The 18510-nt window shown below is 45.1% G+C and overlaps 1 protein-coding gene across 1 annotated transcript; it reads right to left on the bottom strand.

Moving 5' to 3' along the window:
- Positions 1–10890: 10890 nt before the first annotated feature.
- LOC119444399 (uncharacterized) lies at positions 10891–13679 on the bottom strand. Its single transcript, XM_037708804.2, has 2 exons — positions 13668–13679; positions 10891–11554 (listed from the first exon to the last, which is right to left on the bottom strand). The coding sequence occupies exons 1-2, from the start codon at positions 13677–13679 to the stop codon at positions 11081–11083; spliced, it is 486 nt and encodes a 161-aa protein (XP_037564732.1). The 3' UTR covers positions 10891–11080.
- Positions 13680–18510: the final 4831 nt, after the last annotated feature.

Genomic DNA, 18510 nt, shown 5'->3' with positions numbered 1-18510 from the left:
TTGTTATCTTATGAAGAGACAGATGAGCGCTACACTTCTACGAGATTATACAGAGAGTAACAACGATGACAACTGAATGTCTGTCAAACTGAAATGTATGTTGTAGTTGCCGTCGATGAAGCATGTGCGCGATTGTCAACGTATTCCAGCGAAGAGATCAGGCAAGCTTGATCAGCGATGAAGTCCTCGCAGAGCCACAATGGAGTTTGGGGCATAAATATGATGCGCATGCGCGCCGAAGCGTGATTGACGATGCGCCGCAAAGGTTGTCTTTTAGGCAGCCTAGCGTACGTAACTTCTGACAGCTATTTTGCTAATATGAGTGGTCCGCAACACGTTCGGCTTCAGGCTGTTAGGTGAACGTCTATACTCCGCTTCATACATAGCCGGCAACACTATGAAAGCTAGAAACACTTTCCTCCTTCAAGACGAAAAATAGTGCACCAAGATGGTAAAGGAAGGCTTAGGTTCGCATCGTGTAATTCCATGTAGCATTACCTCTCATAGAGAAGGAGTTTCGAAGGGAGACAGAAATGCAGCTACATGTGGAAGACAACACAGTGTCAAAATACACAGATACAAATATCGCCCGTTCCGCTGTTTTTTGTGGTCAACCTGAGGTACGGACAAAGAAAAAAAAAGAAAGAGAATATAAGTGAGTTGAAAAGCGGGTACGTCCTTGGCCTTACAGCATTGGGAAGCCGAGTTGGGGAGCCTCGGTGTCATTGCAGTTTTCGAGCGTTTACCGGAGAGCTTCATGACACCACGTGAGCTCGCGTGTATTACTAGCAGCGACAATAAGTCCCTCAAAATGACTACTTAACGGGCCCCTAAACCACCCAGAGGTCGAAATTTAGTTGTGGTGTTGCAATTGGGCACGAGTCTGCAACGAACACGTAGCCGCAAGAATTTTTCGAAATGGTGCCCCAATAGCGTAATAGCGTTTGAAGGTCGAAACACGGCTCTCACTCGTTTCGCTCTTTCCTTCGTTACGCTCCGTTTGTCGAGTGCTCCTCCAAATATCACATGACATATGTCATCACCAACGCGCTTTTCAAAACACTGTCCACATCCGGTTAAGGCACGTCCACGCTAGCGGCAAACTACCAACGGCGAACCGGTTGCCAGTGCCGCGCGAGATGTGTCCATAGTAGACGGCAGTTCGGCCGGCGCACTGCACGACCGACGGGCCAATCAACAACCGCGACGCTGCGCTCCTCCACTACCGGCGACGCAAACATCGGCTACAGCTTCTGTTTCAAGCAAAGAACTAGATACTGTGATGCGTAAATTGTGCATTTTATGAAAAACGATATCCACTGTCAAACGTTTAACATGAACGAGAGCACAGATACTTGTCGAGGTCAGCTGCAGTGCGCGGCTATCCGACGGCAGACGACCGGCACGGCTGTGCTCGCATCGCAACCAACGGCTCCGCTAATATCAGCGTATTTTTCTTCTTTGTGTACAATTATTGCGAAGAGCGATAACAGCGATAAAAAAATATTGCAGCTTATAAGCGTCGGTAATTCATTCCGAAGCCCCGTCTGCTTTAGCTTTGAAGTGAACCGGAGAAGGCCTATAGCGACGATATCGGCGCCGTCGAGTGATCAGTGGTGGTCCGGGTGCCGGCGGTGCGAAGTGTCTGCTCCTCGGTCGCTGATTGGCCACTTTGCTGTACCGCTGCCACACAAGTGGTTCCCGGTGCCATCCGCTCTACGGCAAAGAAATCTTGCTGTTCCCGAGCAAAACCGCCGTTGAACGGCGGCCCGCGAACGGCAAACGGCGTGCGGTGAGTTGACATGCCGGTAACGTATACAGAAGGGCCTTTACCGCGACTCCGCCCATCTCGGCTAGCCGCTGTTACTGGCGTGCCTGGCCCATGCTCCTGCGCAGCGTGCCGCTATGGACCCTGTGCTGCGCGCAGGTCTAGAAAGGCCTACACTGTCGGCCTCTGTTCGGGTACCTAATCAGACCGCTAAGCACGACTGTGTTGGAGCGCGAGCGATTTGGCACACGCGTTGCGGGCCGAAGTTACCAATTCGCAAGGGCGTACAAGCGAGCTACACGACGAGGAAGAGCAGGGAGCGCGCGTACCTGCTAGCAGACTAACCGGAAGTCGCTGGTTTTTACTCGACCAATCGACAGCGTCTGCTCCTGGTGACATCACCAGATGCACCCTGTTGATGGCACGACAACCACTGGGGCTAACGCAAGCGCCCAGAGAGAAGAATGCGATTGTTCTTTTTTAAATTTCTTTTTTATTGTAGCGTGCCCGAGGCGCGTAGCGCTGCCGCATTTGGCATCGTTGATTGTGACGGCATTCTGAACTCGATGCGCGTGTTTACTTGAAATGTTGAAAAAGATCGCAGGTGGTTTAGGGGCCTTTTCCGCGCGCCTCCTAATGGACGCGGGGAAGGAGCAGCAAGCGGTGTCGAGTGTCTCACTTTTGGAGTAAGGAGTGCGTAACTGCGGTATCCTTATTAACCGCATATCTCGGAGGCGCGTCAGTTGCCGCAGACTCATTCATTCCTTCAGGGTACGTTCCGAATTTTTTGATGAAAAATTATTATCCCTGCTCGCGTGCAAAGGGTGTGTAGGAAACCAGTTTGCAAGAACACGACGCTCACGCATTCAAAGAAGTGACCAGTCAGTCGGACGTGCCTGTAGAAGGGTAAATTCGGGATAGTTTTCACATGCACGCGGTGGTTGTTGAACCGCAGGCAAAAAGGGGTCTGTGTTTTTCCGATATACTCCTGCTTACACACCTCGCATCGAATTTTGTACACGACATTACTGGAATCACAATCAAGATTTTGGATTTGATGCTTCAGCTGTGTATGTTATTATGGGACGAAAAAACTTGCAGCGAGATTTTCCACAAGTTTGACAACCATTATGCACATTGGGCACCTGTGTCCTCACCCTGAAAAACAAATCCCTCAAATGTTTGTTTCTTCTATGTATTACATGAGGCGACCACTGAAAGATAGTTCCGAGTCGGTTGGTCTGTTTGATGTTGTTATAATGGCGGTGAAGAATGGCATTGACTGGTGGAGCTCCGGTAGTGTATGTGAGGACCAAGTTCGGATCAGATTGGGAATTGGTTTTGTCCACCATTTCTCCCATTATATGTGCTCGATCTAAGCTGCAGACGCTCTCAATTTTATTGCCTACTATTTGTGGATGATATCTTTGACGGAAAAGAGCGTACTTAAGAGCATTCTTCCGCGCGTTTCTTCTCCGACTTATGTCATTACTTTGCTACTGTCCTCCTTGCCCTACAAACATGGGACTTCGCCTTCCTCTTGCCCTGCATCGTTGACAATGTGGTTGCTGTAAATGTGTCAAAGCGCCTAGAAAGAGTCAATCACTCTCACCACTGTTCCTTTTCGGTCTTACGTATGTCGTGCATGTCTGTTTTCCCCCTAATACCGCCAAGCACGTCATCTGCTGTCATCACTATCAGTGCCAAAGTGCCACTGCCTTGTGAACCCCTATGAAGACCAGTCCACCTGCCAGAACTGTTGAATTAAATATTTCTTCTGTCTTACTTGTAGCATCATGTTCTATATGAACATGAACATGAGCGTTAAATTAATATCGCGAAACTGGTTCAGTCCTGAGAATTCGTACGAAGTGGATACGCCTTGTGAACTCAGCCGCTATATTTCGTAGATTAAAAGATGTGCCGTAAAATAATTATTTCAGAAGGTAATTACCCCACTTATGTTAATTATTCATTCAGGCGTTTCGATTTCTCATGGAAGAAACGGCCGCTTCGTCGAATAGTTTAGATAAACGATTATAATTGTGCTATCTGCCACAGGCAATTTTGTAAAATTTGGTGCAACTAAAACGCAACAGCCGGTATAGCTTCATTGTGTGTTGGCTTTATATGGCCATATATATATATATATATATATATATATAGAGAGAGAGAGAGAGAGAGAGAGACAGAGAGAGAGAGCGCCTAAGCACATTGCAATGTGGTGAACGCGGTTTAAACATGGATCCGGGGCCTCGAAGAGGCTCGACGTAATGCTTATGCATTTCGCTCGCATTTACCGCTACATCGCCACTGAATTTTTCTGTAACACAATATGATGTATTTATTACGTGGAAAGGGTCGCACATCAGAACCTATTTACAAATGCACAAGCGGACTGACAGGATTCTGCAACCAGCGGTCAGAGCACATTGCTTGCACTCGTGACCGAAACATGGCACGTTGCGTTCTCGACGTGCAAACGTCCCAAATAAATTGTGATCTTGTGTGTTTTAGTCCAGGGTTGTAGATGCAATATGGGAAATATTTTAGTCTTTAAAAAGCGTCGCAGGTCAAGAACAAGTGCACTGCAAAACGCACGGAGCGACACTTCTGTGACCGCACTTCTTGCGTAGTTTCCCCAGCTTTGCCCGCAATACAATATATGGAGTCATTCATCATCATCAGCCTATATATATGTCGACGGCAGTACAAGGCCTCTCCCGTCGATCTCCGAATTACCCCTGTCTTGTGCTAGCTTATTCCAACTTGCGCCTGCAAATTTCCTAACTTCATCACCCCACCTAGTTTTCTGCCATCCTCGACCGCGCTTCCCTTCTCTTGGTATCCATTCTGTAACTCTAATGCTCCACCACTTTTCCATCCTACGCATTACATGGCCTGCCCAGCTCCATTTTTCCATCTCAATGTCAAATAGAATATCGGCTACACCCGTTTGCTCTCTGATCCACACCGCTCTCTTCCTGTCTGTAAATTTAGGCCTAACATTTTTCGTTCCATTGCTCTTTATGCGGTCCTTATCTTGATCTCAAGCTTCTTTGTTAACCTCCAAATTTCTCCCCATATGTTAGCACCGGTAGAATGCAATGATTGTACACTTTTCTTTTCAGGGACAGTGGTAAGCTCCCAGTCAGGATTCGGCAATGCCTGCCGTAGGCACTCCAACCCAATTTAATTCTTCTGTAAATTTGATTGTCATGATCAGGGTCCTCTGCAAGTAATTGACCTAGATAAACGCACTCCTTTATAGACTGTAGAGGCTGACTGGCGATCATGAATTCTTGTTCCCTTGCCAGGCTATTGATCGTTATCTTTGTCTTCTGCATATTAATCTTCAACCTCACTGTTACGCTTTCTCGGGTAATGTCCTCAATCATTTCTTCTAATTCGTCCCCATTTTGCTGAATAGGACAATGTCATCTGCAAACGGAAGGTTGCTGAGAGATTCGCCGTTGATCCTTACTCCTAAGCCTTGCCAGACTAAGGGCCCATTCACACTTGCGACAAGGCGAGGTCGCGCGACCAAGTTGGTCGCAAAGCGACCAGTCGCAAGTAGTCGCAAATGGTCGCCTTTCTCGAAATGCGACCATTTCGGGCCAGTCGCTCACTGCTCGATTTTTCAGTCGCGCGACCGCAGTCGCAATACAGCTGAACCAATCAGGTGCGAAGGAACAGGAGGTCCGTATACGATGACGCTTATTTTACGCGGCGATGACATTTCAAGCAGACGTGAACGGCATATCGTGATACATTTCGGTTTAGCGACTCGTCGGTCGCATTTGTAAGTGTGAACATCGTTCGTCTTGAGTAGTTTTCTGGTCGCCAGTCGCAATTTGTCGCGCGACCTCACCTAGTCGCAAGTGTGAATGGGCCCTAATAGCTTGAATACTGCTTCTAAGCATGCAGTGAATAGCATTAAAAAGATTGTGTCTGCTTGCCTGACCCCTTTCTTAAAAGGTATCTTTCTACTTTTCTTGTGGATAACCAAGGTATCTGTGGAATGTTTGTAGATATTTGCCAAGATATTACGTATGCCTACTGTGCTCCTTGATTACGCAATGCCTGTATAACTGGTGGTATTTCTACTGAGTCAAATGCATTTTCATAATCTATGAAAGCCATATAGAGAGGTTGATTGTGCTCCGCAGATTTCTCGATTACCTGATTGATGACATGGATATGATCCATCATAGAATATCCCTTTCTGAAGCTAACCTGTTCTCTTGGTTGACTGAAGTCAGGTGTTGCCCTGATTCTATTGGCAGTTATGTTGGCGAACATTTTGCACGATACTGAAAGCAAGCTAATGCGTATATAATTCTTCACTTCTTTAACGTATCCCTTGTTATGAAGTAACATAACGTTGGCGTTCTTCCAGCTTTCTGGTACACTTGAAGCCGTGAGACACTTCGTATAAAGGTCCGCAAGCTATTCAAGCATGCTGTCTCTTCCACGTTTGAATAAATCGACTGGTATTCCATGTTCTCCAGTATTACTGGTACTGGTAATGGAGCTCTGGTGCTGGAATAATGAAGCCTGGCTCATAGGCTTGTTAGTGAGGCAGTAGTGAAATGTATAAATCGATCACTTAGGATTGAATGTGATTAGTTTTTATTTTTCTGTATTCAAGGATATGAGCCAGGTTGAAAACCAGTAAGTGATGTGGTCGAACTCCTCCTGTAAAGGGCGATGTGATGAGGTAACGATTCTAGTTCACGTGGCTGTAAACTTTTCTTGCAGCGCTTATGTGTGACGACAGCACATAAGAATGTGGTGGCGCATGTAGTTGTGGTGAATTTTCATATAAAAGAACATGATCAGTGCATATGCATCTTTTGTAGTCGCTTCTTTGTAAGATACGAATATTTACTGGTAAATGCTGAATTGAGTGCATGCGTGTGCTTGTCTGTGCTGTGCATTTACACTTTGATCTTTCTAAATTTTGAGCTGTTACTTTCTCGGTTATCGCTTGCGCTTTCGTGTTCTTAACGTCCCACTGGGCTGACCGCCTATTACACTGCCGGCTGCTCTACCCGAGTAGGGCCGGTGTGCGAGACAGGGTGACAAACGCTCTTGAGGATGTCATTCCCGCAAGCGAGTCATCGATAAACTTTACCTAGTCGCTCTATTGTATAAATCTATAGAGCTACCTTGTTTTACCCTATCTGTCCTTCTAAATTTAACGAAGGAACCACTTTTGTCCTCTTAATGGGCTAAAAGATTGCGATAGGTACGGCTGCTAGACTACTCATCTGGCATTTCATGTCTGGTTGGCTGTAAATATATTAATTGCTTTCAGGTTTTTTTTTGCTTTTATATATTTTTCTTGCTGTTTTTCAAAGCGTCCCCCCTTTATAAAATCCCTGTTCATGTTAAACTGTATCTCAGTACAGCTCTGCTGGGCAATAATTACATTGGGAGAAAACAACAATAAATATATTGTTCATTGGTGGTGTCATCGCATTCCATCGCCTCAATATGACTGTCGTTCTAGTAGCTATATACGCCCTATCATATATTCATTCTTGTCATTATTGCTATCCCACCCCCTCCCTGTTTGTGTATGGTCGTTTAAAGGGCCGGTGATAATAACTGATGATAAGGACATATTCGGGCTTTTCCGAAGAACAATAACCTCTACCTCTCTGTCAACTGCTGTTTAATGGTAACTGCGACCTTTGCTTAACTTGTGAGGTCTCGTCGACGACATAGTATTGTCATGTCCGATTACCACTTGTTATATAATGTGCGGCCATGATTGTATGTAGTTATTGCTGGATCCGCTATCGTTGTGGTACAAATACAGCTATTGAAATATCTTCTTCCTTATCAGGTAAGTCAGGTAGATTGGAAGTTATGATTGTGGAACTGCCGTTTTGGTCTTTATATAAACTTCTCGCACGAGTATCACATTCCCACCGCAATTACGCTGCTATAGTGAGTCTAATGAGGGACGGTTGGTAATCAATTCCAGTAAGGCATAGTAGATAAATGCGACAAGAATTCAAAAGAGTACTTTTAGAAAGGGCCGATCAAATTCAAGTCTGTGAGCTGCGTATATATAAACTTAAAGTAATACTTAGCCTTGGAAAGAACATAATGATAAAATGTAGGAACCAGGAAAGATACTAACTACACAAGGTGATAATGAAACTTGGCCGTATAAAAATCGGTTGTAAAGGTGTAAAGAGAGCCCTCAAGATGTTTAATTAGGGCAAATAAGAAAGAACATTGCGGCTCAATTAATACTAGCAAAGAAATGAAAAAAAATTAAATTGTTTCTTTCAGCATTTCGTAACATCACTAGTTCTGCGCTGGTCAATATATTCGATCAGTACTTCATTTAGTCAACAAAGACACTTCAAACTTATGTACCTCTGCAATGCATTTAGCACTTCGAAAGTTCCAACGTAAGCTCCGCCTACATATCGGAAGGTACAGGTACAGGAAGATGCAGGTAGGTACAGGAAGCAATACGCTCAATTGCAATTACTGCGTCGTCAGGAACCAACAAAATTATGGTGAAGTAATATATACTGTTTCAGTGGCATCAATACGCTGTTGCTTTATAACGAAACAATGGCAGGCCCAACGCCGGTAGGTATAGAGATTAGCATGCTGAGACCACTTTACAAACGTACTCTGTGCGGCCATTACAGTCCTATAGCAATACCGAATTCTTGAGCATGAATTGTGTAAATTATCTCACACAAAGCTCTGACATCCTTCTACGAAATAAACAACTTGCGAAATGTTGCGGAATATACTTTTCGCAGTGATCGAAATACCACAAAGATTCTGGAAGAATGACTTCGTATAGGAGGGAGCTGAATGAGGGCTCGCCCTTATGTGGGCCTGAAAAAAAAAACGCTTGATAAGATCGGCCACTTTTCTTACTTGAGATATTAGAAAACTTCCGCTACAGTTGTCCTTATTGCATTTTCAAAAATTTACTTCTGCCATCGCACTCGGAATCTGTATGTTGAAATGTTTATTCCGTATTTAGGCAGCTAACTATCACTTGCGATGAGCCCCAAGGATCTGTTGCGTGTGTTTAGTATTTACACCAATGGCCTAACATGCCTACAAATCACTACTAAATTTAATGTAATATTGCAAAGAATCGCTGCTCGCTCGCACTGATGTTTCGTGCTTATGCCTGTTTATGGGCGCGGAGGCGGGCCCTTAAAACAGGTGCGATGGCACCTTTTGCGCTTTGAGCGACGCTCGATAATGACACTGCGTTTTCTTTTGCTGTGCAAAAATTATGACGCAGGACGCAGTGCTCTTCGCTAGGACAGTATGTCTCCATATATATTGGTTTATGAGAAATTGCGTATTTATTACATGCTATTTTTCCGCAGTCCGTACAAAGCAATAACCACTTCACATGCAACATTCATTCATAAACATAGCTCCAGAATTGTTTTTTGCCTTCCCGTGACCTTCGTGCCGCGTTCTCGCTGAGTATGCACTTCGATGACACATCTTGGAAAGTCCACACTGAATACCTAGCAACTTTAGTAGTGTTTGATTGTTCGTAAAATTTAAGATCACGTTGTTTCTCTTTGGCAGGCTTTATACGTAAAGCGTTGGGTGAGTCTTAAATAAGGTACGGCTTGTAGTCTACGACTGGACGTTACCTTCCATATATATTTAATTAAATTGTATCCTGCTTTTAATTGCAGCTTTCGCATATAGAACCTCGTACAGAGAAGGCCCTATGTATTGCTTCAGTGCAGAGACAATTTGCATCCCATGTTACGAGTGAGAACTGCTACACTACTAGCTTCAAAAGTGAAAACATTACGGGGATCCAGATTAAACACATCAGGAAGCATTAGCACCCCACAGGTCTACAGAAAATATAGAAAAAAAATTCGCGATTTTTATATGCACTTTTATTCGAACAGACTAAGTTATTGAAGGCTTATTCAGCGGCTAAACGATTGGCCATTTACAGAAAGATAGGTGGAAAAAAAGGAAATATAAAATACAGGCTACTCATTCGCAGAAACGCTGTCTCCAAGCAATGTGTCTTCGCGCTTTATTATGATTATTTAACACGAGAGCGTTTAGGTCCCCATGTCGCAGAAAATCCGGCGCTGGTGTCGGCATGGCCGCGCCGGTATAGTAGGCGAAAATAATCACCTGGAACCACCCCAACCGCGCAGGCCCTCCGCGGGGCGCAAAGCGTTAGTGAACAAAAGTAAATTTCTCAAAATAAAATTCGTCCGAAAAATCGTAAAGTACGACTTAACCACAACCTACAGACGTGATAGCGTCGGATTGTTAGTTTAATTTACGAGAGAACATAGTTCTCTTACGACGAAACTCAAACACAAAACCCTTTTCCAGCATTTCTACAATTCATGCAGCGGCGCGCCGCGGTTTCTTCCTAGAAAAAACACTATCCAGATGGAGCTCACCTCCTCGGCAGCCGCGCCCGGAGGCGAAGTTGGACAAAAGAACTGCAGTTGCCGGGAAGCCTGATATGCAGCCAGGGGTCTTTGAATGCTATGACGTTCCACTCTTAAAGGCGAAGCTTCAGCACCCTCCAAAATTTTTAATCTTCCGTAATATGTCAAAATATTGAATAATATTCAATTTCGTGCGTATTTGCCTTATTGCGACGTGTTCTTTATTAGAATTAGTTTTGTTTTAAGCGCAACCTCCCTTCCGGCTGTTAACATGTTATTAAACATTTGTGTATTACCGTAAATCTATTGTAATTAGCACGGGGCTCATATTGTAGTGTTTACTCATAGGAAACCACTTTGCACAGGTCGGCTGCTTCCTGGCCGATGCTACGCAGTCCCGCAGAGAAGTCAGAAGGCTCATGCCGACTACAATTGGCTAGTGTTCATTTATTAGTGTCGACATTCTGCTTTAGTCAGTTAGGTTGGATACACCGTTCCACCCCTGAAATTTAATCTCAAACCACTTGAATGACGTGTTGTGACCTACAGAGTGTGCAAGTGGTGACCTAAGGGATGACAGACGTTTCAGCTTAAGTTCTGCAACATATCTTTATTTTGGTCACAGAGAATGATTGGCGATGAAGAATGTTGTGACAGATCTCATGAATCGTCCGTGTGCGTTGTGAGAATATTTAAGCGCACGAAAAGGCCGGGCCTTGGCTAAACTGAGGCTCTGGCACCTTGCACTACTGGAAGGCTACTTGGCGCACTCCTCGTGCAGCAGCAGATGCTTCCGTAGTGGGCACTGCTACCAACCGCTTTTCTCTCTTCAATGAAGAAAACATCAGTATAAAACAGGCAATGTTCACACTTAGCCTTTGTAGCCGTAGCGGCCATATCCATACCCGCCGCCGTAGCCACCACCATATCCGTAGCCACCGCCGTATCCGTATCCACCGCCGAGGCCAGAGTGAGCGAGGAGGGCTCCTCCGCCGCTGACTTTGTTGACGTGGTGAATGGTCCTAACCACAAAGGCTGGTCCAGCCACGGCCTTGGCAAATGGAGGTCCTCCGCTAAGAAGGGCGACGCTGCTGCCGATGCCTACTCCACCGAGGCCTGCACCCCCGCCGTAGCCATAGCCTCCGCCATAGCCTCCGCCATAGCCTCCGCCATAGCCTCCACCATAGCCTCCGCCGTATCCGAGGCCATAGCCGCCGTAGCCAAGTCCATATCCGCCGCCAAGGCCATAACCGCCAAGACCATAGCCGCCACCAAGGCCGTAGCCACCTAGGAGTCCTCCAGCGACGGCACAGGCCACGACAGCGGAAAGAATGACGGCAGTGTTCTGTGGAAATAATAGCGTGATTGTTACGGTTAGCTTGGGATGCTATAGAATTATGTTGTTCATCAAGAAACAGACACCAGACAAGCACTAGCGTTGTATCGCGTTCTTTTCGGACTAATATCAGCCCTGCACATATTAGACGGGAACATTTTGCCTTAGTAGAGCAGGTCCTTATCAAGACGTTGCTCTTGTGCGAGTTAGTTTATGACACGAAATAAAATAAAGAGCAGACGCGGAGTGCCCTATTTCTTGTGCTGTCCGTATTTTTTATTTAATGTTTTAATTTCTACCACTGCAACTATTTATGTTAACGCGGTAGTATGCTGAATTCTGTCGGTTGGTTCATGACGAAGGAGTTCAAAACAGCATGAAGGACAGGACGAAAGGAGAGACGACGTACACAGTGCTGTGTATGTCCGCTCTGCTTTCATCCTGTCCTTCAAACTGCTTTTAACCCCTTCATTTGTGCTAAGAGGGGATTTTGGCCTAAGCGCTTACAAAAACATCGCCATTGATGACTGAAAGAATGTGGAATTGGATTGATGTGCTAGCTGAATTTTCTCGACTTTTCAGTTTCAGATGTTTGCAGAAAAACCGCTGCTTCGTTTGTGGTGCCCTATAGTCTCTCATTTCTCCTGCTGCCTCTGAAACCGATTTAGCCCTTAAAGAAGCAAAGCACTTGGACAAAATACATAGTCTCCAAAACATGGATGCATCTTTTCGTCGTTACGGCGCTGTTACAGCTAAAGGCACATGAGTACAAGACCACAGATACACAACCCGCTGATATATCGAGCTGCATCGCTTTTCATTTCTGTGTTTCCACTTTTAGTTACGGCTATAGTTAAGATTTATGGAACCTTATCAACTTGAACTTGTGTGCGGATAGCTGGAAATTGAGGTAACTCATGCGAGGTGGTATAAAAAGTTTTTGAGACGGGCTATGCTTTGAAGAAATTAATTAATTTATGTATATTTAAGCGCCGTCATCTTTGAAATCGTGCCATTGCTCAGCAATACAGCACTTCCTGCGTTCCTAGCACTTCGCGAATATGTCCTGGACGTCTGCTTTCATGAAGGTGTGCAACACCCCTCTGCGATTCGCGATTGATTTAAGGAAAGGTGCCATGCACGGCAATATTCGAGCTGGGTTTTTAATTTTGGAAAAAAATAAAATTAGTGGGAGCCAGATCGATGAGAACGGTAGAAATTCAGGTGATAAACTTGCGTCGGGTAGCCTTCAGCTCCGCATGCGCCACAGATCGGACCGTTTTCTCCAAAGACCTCCTTCACACGCCCTTAAATTTGACAGTAAAATTCGCTGCTGATACTCTGGCCAATTGGGTTGAAGTACTGACAAACAATACTGTGAATGCCGAAAAAGACGATGAGCATGCACTTTACCGATCTGCGGACATGCCTAGCCTTTTCTAGATTGTAGAGACATTGGGTTTTTCATCTTCTCAGGGTCGTACCTGTGCGCCTATGTTTCGTGCCAACTTTTGACTCTTGAGGTGAAGAGCCATTCGTGAGGGGTGTCCCCCCCCCCCCTCCTATTTCGCTGTTTTCTCAAAATTAGAAACCCAGCGCAGGGGCTGCCATTTTGACACGATCACCTAAATGAAGCTTGAATCGCAGAAGGCGGCTCGACTCTTTCCGGAAATGAGTGTTTGAGCACATTTAGGTGAAGGGGCAGGGTCGCTAGGAGCACTGCATTACTGCGCAAGGGGCATATATTGAAGTGACAATGTTAGACAGCACATAAATATATTACTTTCTCCAGAACAGGGCCAGTCTTGAAACTATTTGATACCACTTCTAAGTGAACATAACAACAGGAAACAGACTGTTACAGGCGCTTTTCTTTTGCTATTTTGTTGCAGCACTTGTTCCGGAAAGCAGCCGCTGCGCGGCTAAGGGTTCCTTGGTTTCTCGTGGGAAAAGATGCTCAGAACTTTTCAAAGGCTAAACCAGCCTACGTTCTTAATAACGAGCTCTGCAACCACAGTTTCAAACATTGATCCAAACTCTTCCAGCTTGCAAAGTGATTGACATTAGTATTCCATTCGACAGCTGTGGCAGCTTTTGTGTCCAACTGTATGGGCCAACTCACCAATGCGTTCATGGCGTCGGCTGCTGCTCGGGCGGCTGCTTGACGAGAGAGAATGGCTGGAGATGCGGTTACGGGCCGCTTATATACTGCAAACTACACAGGGAGCACTTTTTCTTCTAGGGCGAGGGTCACGTACCAGACAACGGTATCGCGGGGGCTGGTCGTCGGAGGGAAAAAGAATATATATATAAAGGAAGAACTGTGCACCCGTGGCTGTATCTTTTTCCAGTTAGCGCTTCGTCGCTGTTCCGATGCTCTGCATGGAAGAACGAGGCGGAAACAAAAGCGTTCACTCAGTTTGGGCTTCGGAGCTCTAGTACTCGGTATCTCGCGTTTCCGTGAATACAAGGTTTGCTTTGGGACATACTGCACGGAGGTACGCAAATCCGATGTTTGGCTCCACGGGGAAGATCGAGTGCGCGTTTAACTTAACTTCAGAACTAGCGTTGACTAAAATAATACGCTATTTGGAGTGCTCCGTTTTAAGCATGCTTGCAACCATGTTTGTTCAAGATTTCCTTAAGTGGTTCCCGGAAACAAGTTAGGCTACCATTTTCCTTTTCTACGCGTAAAATGTGACGGGAAGAGATGCTTTTAGCGTTGATCGAAGCGTCAGTATGTATTGAGTTATTTATGAAACATTTTGAGACAGTGATTATGGACTTCATAACCGCGTACAGCACCTCACAAGTACTAAGCTAGTCAGTTTCTGGGCATGGACTTTTGTCAGGCTTTCGAGCACAAGCGAATTCTTGTGAACCAATAGAGAAAGAAAATCAGCTCCTTCGAAGGATGGGCATATTTGTGGTTTTGTATATATTGCTGACGAGTGGTAATTTTGCTGGTATTGCAATCTTCGAGCACCGGTGTTTCTGCCTTTATTGGCTATGTGAAGTTTTCGGCTCTTACTCCATGATTGTCCCTACCAGATTTATTATAAACCTTGGCGCACTTGATACGGTTGTTGTGTCCGTGAGGCAAAACTCTCGCTAACGCCAGCGTAACCAATTGCCAATGCACAAGCAGCTGCAGATTGTAAACTGAATGAAATTGTAATTGTAATTGTAGATTGTAAACTAATTGTAAAATAACTTCTGGTTGCGCAAGTAGATTCATGCTTTTCTTGTTTTTGTTTATTTATATTGATTTATTTTTACTGGCTTGTTTGAAGCCTTATGTAGGAGTGGGTGTTCAATACAAAAATCTGCAGCAATGTAACATATCCTTTGTTATGAAAGGAAAATGTATTAGCAAAACCATCATTGTGTTCCTTAACTGCCTCAGCAATTTGGCCGTTATAGACGCCTTTCTTACTTTTTTGAGTTTTTATTAGTTATTACAGTTAGCACGAATTGAGTCGTAGGCTTGGTTTGAGCGCTGAATTAAATTTTATGCGTGAGTTTCAAATGACCCATTGAGCGAAATGCAGCTCCACTAACGTGAAACATGGGGTGCTGCGAAGCATGCACTGATGCAGCGCTAATGGGCTCACACTGCCTTAAGCAATGGCTCATAACCCCGCAAACGCGGCCTCCCCATTACGACGACAGAAAAGTGAAATTCTACGCTAGAATAATGAGCGGCAACACCGCCAGCTGTGGAAGACGACGACGAACGCGGGACCAGTGGCACGAGCGCGTGCCGAGCGCGAGCTCGAGCAGCTTGCTTAACGTGATGGCGACGACGACGCGACACGCCGACCGCCCGAGCGCATAAGGTGCTTCGCTCCTAAAAGGAATTACATAACAAAGAACATGTGTGCGCAACCCGCCAAAATGACCATGAGCCAGATTCGCAAAGCTAATAATAATGTCCTGTAGCCGTATTGGCTGAAATTATTTCTTACGAACAATTCTAGCGTAAGAAGATTTTGGGAATTCGGGCCCATATCAAATACAATACAGTCAAATCAGACTATGCAGAATGCACATGGTGAATATCCAAATAAACAACCCTAGTAATACATATATAGGAACGATCAAAGAAAGTACCGCAAAAACATTTGGCAGAACGCGGACCTGTATAATATTAAAATTTACATGATGCGATACCAAAAAATGATGACATCCTGGCAAATAACAGTCCAGTCTTTGTAATTGCTTCTAACAATGAATCTAATGTTGGAGACGTAACTACATATTCAGAGAGAACCTTCCAGTTGGAAGTAGTGCCAGGAAAGAATTATTGTTTGAGGTATTTGTGTTACAGGCATACTTGGTTATTTTTTTTCGGGATAGTAATAGCATGTAGTGCGACGAGTTACTAGTTCGATGAGCATGCTTTGTCCAATCTGTCACCTGTAGTGATAGAACATGTAGAGAAGCTTTACCCTCTCGTGATTCTGCCGCGTTTTATTTCGCGGTATTATGGTGATATCTACCAATTGTAACGCTCTAAAATAAACCGGACTGATTCTTATGCATGCTTTCTATTTCCCTATTTTAGTATCTGTTGAAGGGTGCAGTACATATGCTGCGTATTCTAATACTGGTGCAATAAAAGCTTTATACGCCAAAAGGTTCATCTCATACGTGGAATGAACCCATGATCTTCATAGGTAGCATAATTGTGTGAAAGCTTGGGCCCGAATTCACAAAAACATCTTTAGCTGGAATTTTTCGTAAGAAAGAGTTTTAGCCAATCCGGATGCCAGACATATTATTAGCGAATGCGGCCTGCCAATGGCAATGTGAACTTACAAAAGAAGAGCTTTGCGGATCTGGCCCCCGTTTTTTCCACACCCGTTACGTGTTCATTACACACAGTTACATTACACACAGGACAGTTGCAGCAGCAGTCCGCGAACTTGGCCACACCGATTCATTCCATTACTTAACATGCCAGTCGCTATTTTTGCAGCCAACTACTACACACGTCTTCAATCCACATGATTCAATCTAGCATGATTGGAGCACAGTGCGATCGCGAAAACTCAGTTGCATTTCCGAGAGCTGATCGCACAGAAGCAAGGTAGAAGTGGTAGTGGTTTCGTATTTGTGCGCGGTCGCTGAGGAGACGTATGGCGCGCCGCCGTAAGAACCATCTCGTTTGTCTAAAACAAACTGCTCCGCGAAAAGGGTCAATATAAGTCTTGCGCTGCTTTCACAATGTAATCGAAATTGTTTATGATATTGCCCTGCTTATCTTTTAGTGCATACGTCTTGCCTTGTCCTATGCGAAGTTTTCTTCTCACTGATTTCTTAGTGTGGCCATATTTAAGGCTTCCTCAATCTTTCCCACGTTATAATTTTGAATATCGCTTACTTTCTTTTTGTTGATCAGTTTTGACAGTTCAGCGAATTCTATCTGATCTCTTGAGTTGGCATTCTCATGCTTTGTCGTTTCTTTATTAGGTCCTTTGTTACTTGGGAGAGCTTACCGACTTGTTGCCTTGTTGCTTTCCATCCCACATCGATTGCTGCTTCTGAAATCAGCCGACTTACGGTTTCATTCATTACCTCTATGTTAACTTCATCTTCCTGTTCTAAAGCTGCATATTTGTTTGCGAGCACCAGCCTGAATTGACTAATTTTACTGTTTATCTCTTGAAATTCAGAGAATTCTTAGAGCTCACTAACCTATGGTCAATCCACTGTACTCCACCTAGCTCTTCTACATCCTGCACTATGCTGGGATCGGCAGAGAGTAGGAAATCTATTTGATTTCTTGCTTCTCCATTAGGGCTTTTCCAGGTCCATTTCCCGTTGCTACGCTTCCTGAAGAAAGTATTCATTATTCTGAGCCTATTCCTTCCGGCGAATTCTACCAGCATCTCTCCTCTTGTGTTCCTGGAATCGATGCCGCAGTTGCCAATTGCTTGTTCACCAGCCTGCTTCCCCCCCCCCCCCTCCCTTTGCATTGAAGTCGCCCATGACGACTGTATACTCAGTATCCACCTTTCTCATCACTAATTCAACATCTTCATAAAACTGTTCTATTTCTTCATCATCGTCGTGAGCGGAGGTTGGGGCGTAGGCTTGGCCTACCTTTATTCTATACCTCCTATTGAGCATTATTACGGCGACTGCTACCCTCTCATTAATGCTGTAGAATTCATCAATGTTGCCCGCTATGCCCTTATGGATTAGAAATCCAACCCCGTATTCTCTCGCATTCGAAAGACCTGTGTGGCAGAGGACGTGGACGTCAGTACTGTATAAGCCTCACCCGTTCTTTTAACCTCACTATGGCCAATAATATCCCAGGCAATGCCTGATAATTCCTCAAACAGCCCTGCTAAGCTAGCCTCACTCGAGAGCGGTCGCGTGTTAAACGTTGCCAGATTCAGTTTCCAGTGACGGCCTGTACGGATCTAGAGATTCTTAGCACCCTGTGCCGCGTCGCAGGTCTGACCAGCGCCTTGGTCAGGTGCTCGGCAGCCGCTGGAGACCGAGTGCCGAGTGCCGGTCATGAGGGAGGTAGTGTCCGAATACTGTATTAGGGAGCCCAATTCCTGCGCTGGAGAGGGAGTGCCATTGTTGAAGCTTAGTGGGCCTTCCGAATTTGGTTGCGCCTGGACTAGTATAGCCGCACTGGCTCGCGTCATTTTTTTTGCTGGTGTCAGGCTCCACTCCAAGCCTGAAAACGTAGTGGACTGGAGGAGGATTCGAACCTATCACCTTCGGATTAGAAGCCCCGTGTCCTTCATCTGGCTTCACGCCACCACGTGTAAGCGATTTCCTTGCTCTAAAAGCAGGCTGAAACTGCGTTATTCTCATTTCGTGGCCAACACAGCGTACAATTCAGGTTTTGCTTGAGCAATATCCCTAGACCCGATCAATTAAATACTCTTCTCATAAGCCTCTTGACGGCAATTGCTCAAATCTTCGGGGTTTCGGTCCGA

Source organism: Dermacentor silvarum, chromosome 3 (assembly GCF_013339745.2).
Source record: "Dermacentor silvarum isolate Dsil-2018 chromosome 3, BIME_Dsil_1.4, whole genome shotgun sequence".
Taxonomy (NCBI): Eukaryota; Metazoa; Arthropoda; class Arachnida; order Ixodida; family Ixodidae; genus Dermacentor; species Dermacentor silvarum.
Note: the sequence above shows the minus strand (reverse complement) of the source record. Positions and strands in the feature narration are given on the sequence as shown.